This window comes from Microtus pennsylvanicus, chromosome 1 (genome assembly GCF_037038515.1).
Source record: "Microtus pennsylvanicus isolate mMicPen1 chromosome 1, mMicPen1.hap1, whole genome shotgun sequence".
Lineage (NCBI taxonomy): Eukaryota > Metazoa > Chordata > Mammalia > Rodentia > Cricetidae > Microtus > Microtus pennsylvanicus.
In genome coordinates this window covers 139,790,973-139,796,551 of record NC_134579.1, presented here as the reverse complement: position 1 = coordinate 139,796,551, position 5,579 = coordinate 139,790,973, and the positions used below count along the sequence as shown (strand labels likewise).

Here is a 5,579-nt window from a genome sequence, read left to right as displayed (position 1 = left end):
ACAGGCTGCTGACAGACCAAGCCGATTGCCTCCTCAAATAAAATGCATTTGCATATTCCTGACGATTCTGCTGAAGGCCTACAAAACCAAACATACCAAAACCACCATCCCATTGTAGGTCAGCACTCAGATGGTCCTGGGACAATCTACCTAAGTGGGTCCCTTTGATCATCCCCCAAAACCTGGAAGTCAGCAAAGGTGGAGACCCTAAATGCTTTGACGCCTCTATTTCAGCCAGGGAGAGTAGGAAGTGATTTAATGTTTATCTCCTATATAACCTTAGGGTCCCAACTCTTGAAGGAAGAATGTTAAGCAGCCAGGCATATAATAGTGAGCTTGGGGGCCCTCGGTCACAGTATCCTCTCCCTCTGAAATGTCCTATACCCAAGACTGTCCCAAGAGCCCCCCAATGAAGATACTGCCCTGTCCACCAGTGCAGAGCAGGGGGAGGGATGAACATTTACAAAAACAAGAATTATGCCCCATCTTTTCAACTACCTAATAAGAATAAAATGGGGAAATGGTCAGCTGTGGCCAGGCCAGCTTGGTTAAATGATAATTCCTGAAGCTACAGTACCTTAGTAACTTAGTAACATCTATGACAAGAACCCTGGAGGCACAATTCAGCCTTAGGATCTGAAGATGCTGTCACAAGTTCCCCTAGTTGGCTCTAAGGACTGCTACTCAGTCCCGCCTCGGTGTGTCTTGCCTACCAGCCCAGGGCCTGAGCAGTGAAAGAGGAAGCCTCCACTCTGGTCTCCAGAATGGCCTAGAATTCCAGCCCTGTTTCTCACAGCTAAGAATAACCTAAGCATATCCTATGTTACCTGATGCTCTCCCCATGTCTATGTGCCTCTGTGGTCCCATGCATCCTGTGTCCCTGTGCTCAATGTTCTCACTCTATCCTTGTTGCCCATGCCTACCCACCATTTATGCTCATTTATATTATTTATGCTCTGCTTGCCAGTGGTGGTCATAAGCTCACATTCCCAGGGTGATGGCATCCTTGTTAGGAGTCCTCTGCTGGCTTTGCCCTGTACCTATCCTCACATGGTTCACAACTGCCAAAACTATTAATGATAAATTATCTGGTTTGAAGATTGAAAAATGGAAGAAAAATTCAAGCATGGTGTCTCACGCCTTTAATCCCAGCACTTGGGAGGCAGAGACAGGCGGATCTCTGTGAGTTCAAGTCCAGCCTGGTCTACAAAAGGAGTTCCAGGACCCGACATCTGCCTTACTTTTTTAATTCTGTGCAGTAAGTAACACAAAGTACATAAAGTGCTGTGAGACTCCACTAAAGAACTCTGGGAGCTTGGAGGGGTCTGGTCTTGCACGGTCAAGCCCTGGATTAAATGCCAGCTCCAGGGTAGAAGAAGGATGGGGGTGGGATGGAGAGGAAAGAAAGGAAATGAAGAGAAAGGGAAATGAAGGAGGGAGGGAGAGAGGGAGGGGAAAGGGAAGGAGGGAGCTGGCCAGAGCTGTGATTTTCCATCCAGAGAAGGAAGGCGGTGGATGGCCTGGGTGGCAGCAGCCTTCCTGCCTACAGAAGCATCTTTCCAGACCTGGGTTCCGTGGGGAGGAGTTTTGTGGATGGTGATGCACTGATGGAGGAGGGTCATTTGTCTATGTGTTACTTTCATTGGTTAATAAAGAAACTGCCTTGGCCTTTGATAGGACAGAAAATTAGGTAGGCGGAGTAGACAGAACAGAATGCTGTGAGAAAGAAGCAGATTCAGGCAGAGGATATAGCTCTCCTCTCCAAGATGGATGCAGGTTAAGAATCTTCCTGGTAAGCCACCACCTCGAGGTGCTACACAGATTAATAGAAATGGGTTAATCAAGATGTAAGAGTTTCCATGTAATTATTTTGGGTAAAACTAGCCAGTGGCTGGGAGCCCTCCTGAGCGGGCCCGCCGCTCCATCTACAATGCACACCTTCCTCCTTCGCAGGCTCTTAACTGCATTCCTCCACACCAGTTCTCATCTCCTAAGGATTGGCTCCCGAGTAGAAAGCAGCCGTAGTCTAGGAAGCACACTCTCAGACTCTCCTGCTCCTGTGTTCCCTCCCTGCACATGCTGGACCCTTCTCTGCTCTCTACCCCTCTACACTCTCACAGACCTCAAGACAAAGCATAAGGATAATTCCATGTTTTATTCCATAGGCAAGGGGGTCTGGTATGTGTCCAGTCTCGCTGGGTGGTCAGTCTCTGAAGATGAGCAGAGAGCATAAGAGGATGCTCCACGGAGAACCTTGACTACAGTGCCCTGCACCAACAGTCTCGGATTTGTCTAGGATGTTGACGACCTCAGACACTCTAATGCTTCCAATATGCTGAAAATTTTCTAAAAGCTTGTTTGATTCACGAGTACAGCCCATTATGAGGAAGGTAGTATTGAGATTTCCTACAAGGAAGAAAGAAAAGAATCAAGGATACTTCTGAGACTCAAGGATCCTGCTCCCTTCCCAGAGGCCCTCACCAATCAGGACACCTGCTCTCCCACCCAAGATGTGGACACCAGGAACTGTACTCTTCTTACTTAGAGTTCATGTCTAGTCTCCTGTCCCCGCAGTCCCATCTCGGGATCCCGCCACTCTCTCAGGTGTATAGTACACATGACAGTAACCTGGTAAAAGCTGTTCTCTCACCTGCCTGAAACTTTAAGGTGGAACTGTAACACGAAGAGGCAGAGAAGGGGCAGGTCTCTGTGGTGACAAAGTTTGGAAGACACTCCTGGTCATGCCTGCCCACACAGGTTGGACAGTATTTGGCAGAAGGCGCTGTGTATTTAGGCTCACTGGCCTTCAGCCTCACAAAGGGCTCCAAGTTGGTTATATTGTTGCAGAGATAGGTCCTGCAGACCCTGCTGTAGGAGGCGATCGACACTCCAGGTGGAGACACGAGGTAGGAGATTTGTGGGGGATAAGATAAGGCTGAGGTGCAGCCTTTAAAGCTCACAATTCCCCTGCTGTTCCCTGAGGAGCAGGGGGTCAGAGAGGTAGAATCAGTGTCACTGGCCCCTCCCAGGCTGCCTCCCTTCCTAGCCCCTCTATTTCCTGTGCCCATTCACTGCACCTGCATGGGACAGAGAAGTCTTTATCTGTGTCTCCTAATCCTTCTTACGGGAGCCCCTCTGCTGCTCTGGCTCCTATGTCTTCATCCTTCCCTCTCCCCCAGGGACCTGTCCACTTCCATTCTACACTAGAGATATCTGAGACCTACCCCATTCTGGCCAGTGGTCCCTATTCCTTTCCTCACTTTCACTCCTTAACCCTCCCAAAAGCCGTCACTCTACAGTGACTCGTGTTTCTTTTGACTTTGTGTGCCCTCGAGGAAACGGGAAGTGTTTCACAAGCATACCTTTTCATTTTGTGCATGTGGTAATAAATAATCAGCACTATGCTTTTACTATCAATTTATATACAGGTGTGCGTGCACATGTGCTCACGTGTGTGTATGCACGTGTGTGTGCATGTGTGTGAGTGTGTGTGTGCTCATGTGTGTGTATGCACGTGGGTGTGTGCTCATGTGTGTGTATGCACGTGTGTGTGTGCTCCTGTGTGTATGCACGTGTGTGTGCATGCGTGTGAGTGTGTGTGTGTGAGTGTGTGTGTATGCACGTGTGTGTGCTCATGTGTGTGTATGCACGTGTGTGTGTGTGCTCCTGTGTGTGTATGCACGTGTGTGTGTGCTCCTGTGTGTGTATGCACGTGTGTGTGCTCCTGTGTGTGTATGCACGTGTGTGTGTGCTCATGTGTGTGTATGCACGTGTGTGTGTGCTCATGTGTGTGTATTCACGTGTGTGTGTGCTCCTGTGTGTGTATGCACATGTGTGTGTGCTCATGTGTGTGTATGCACGTGTGTGTGTGCTCCTGTGTGTGTATGCACGTGTGTGTGCATGCGTGTGAGTGTGTGTGTGTGTGAGTGAGTGTGTGTGATCCCAGTCCTGGCTGCTGGAAGTATAGCTAGGAAGAAGGGTGTATCACCTGTCTCAATGTACACTATCGTCTCCTCGCAACCCTCTTTCAGGTTACACACCATGCTCCTCAAGAGAAGCCACTTCCAGTTATGCAGGGTCACAGCTCTGAAGGCCGAAGCTGTTGCCTCATAGCACAAAAGAGCTCCAGTCCCTAAAGAGAGAATATTCTTCCAGTTATCTGCCTCCCCACCACCTTCTTTTTGTTGTAGGAATTTTTATTTGGGGTTTTTGTTTTGTTTTGTTGTTTGCTTGCTTGCTTTTTGGCTTTTTCAATATAGGGTTTCTCTGTATAGTCCTGGATGTCCTGGAACTCACCTTACAGACCAGGTTGGCCTTGAGCTCAGAGAGATCCACCTACCTCTGCCTCCCGAGTGCTGGGACTAAAAGCATGACCCATCATGCCTAGCTTTCCACACCACCTTCTTAAGATCAGCACACAGAAAGCCTGTCCCCTGAGGAGACTCAGCCCACCTTCCACCAGTATGTAGGTCCAGCCTCCCAAGTGTTGGGGCCTTATAGTATGCAGCCCCCACAGGACATACAAGGCAATAAAGAGATGGCCTCTAAGAAGCAGAGCAGCTGCAGAGATCTCAAATTCTGGAGTCCCATGCTTCTGTGTCAGGGTCCCGGATGTGACAGATCAATCTGGAGCCAATTTCTGATGGAGTCTCAAGTTTGGTTCTTGTCAGTCCCTGAATTCTCTGTCCATTTGCCTACGGGTCACTGTTTCTAAAGAAAATTGACCATGTCAGTTGCTGTAGTATGGGCTTCCTTGAATCTTTCAATGGCATAGGTTTCCTACCTCTGTGGTCTCCCCTCCAAAATAATTCACACCCAGCATTATCTGTGCCTCAAAGCACACCTCTCATGTTCTTGCCTAGGTCCTCCCTCTGGCCACGGTGCTACTCCAAAGACCCACCATCATACAGGCTATTCTCCAGCCAAAAGTGAGGACATCAAAAAGCAAACTGCAGTGTAATGATATTTTGTTTGCATTTTAACAAATAAGGCTTGCCTGAAGATCACAGTCTTAGCTCTGCACTAGAGGCCAGGCAGTGGTAGCACACACCTTTAATCCTAGGACAGGGGTTGGGGGGTTGGCAGGTTGGGGGAGATGGATGGATCTCTACCAGCTCAAGGCCACCCTTGGGCTACATGAAACTGATCCAGTCTGAAATAGAAACAGCTCACACAAAGGTGATCCCAGCACTTGGGATCCCATACCTTTAATCCCAGCAGTAGGCAGGTAGAGACAGGAGTAATATGGCTGGGTGGAGAGAAGAATAGAAGGCAGGAGGAGACAGGAACTCAGGGCAGTCTGAGGAGCAGCGCACACCAAGGAGCAGTCAGTCTGAGAGGCAGTACAGTCTGAGACAGTCAGTCTGAGAGGCAGTACAGTCTGAGACAGTCCGTCTGAGGCAGTCCGTCTGAGGGGCAGTACAGTCTGAGACAGTCAGTCTGAGGAGCAGTACAGTCTGAGACAGTCTGAGGGGCAGTGCAGTCTAAGGCAGTCTGACTAAGGACGCAGTCTGGGCAGTCAGTCTGATACAGGATCGCCCTTTGGTCTGAGCATTGGTAGAGGTAAGAGCTCTAATGAC

The 5,579-nt window shown here is 49.2% G+C and overlaps 1 protein-coding gene across 1 annotated transcript; it reads right to left on the bottom strand.

The window, feature by feature from the left end:
- Nucleotides 1–2,203: 2,203 nt before the first annotated feature.
- On the bottom strand, nucleotides 2,204–4,590 carry Lypd4 (LY6/PLAUR domain containing 4). Its single transcript, XM_075958495.1, has 4 exons — nucleotides 4,515–4,590; nucleotides 3,989–4,123; nucleotides 2,651–2,977; nucleotides 2,204–2,406 (listed from the first exon to the last, which is right to left on the bottom strand). Exons 1-4 carry the CDS (start codon nucleotides 4,588–4,590, stop codon nucleotides 2,204–2,206), a joined length of 741 nt encoding a protein of 246 aa, XP_075814610.1.
- Nucleotides 4,591–5,579: the final 989 nt, after the last annotated feature.

Coding starts and splice junctions, on each gene's coding strand:
- Lypd4 (XM_075958495.1), bottom strand. CDS start 4,590: ATGGGACTCCAGAATTTGAGATCTCTGCAGCTGCTCTGCTTCTTAGAG. Junction 4,124..4,514: donor TTTATTGCCTTGTATGTCCT/GTGGGGGCTGCA, acceptor TAGGGACTGGAG/CTCTTTTGTGCTATGAGGCA. Junction 2,407..2,650: donor CACCTTAAAGTTTCAGGCAG/GTGAGAGAACAG, acceptor TCTTCCTTGTAG/GAAATCTCAATACTACCTTC.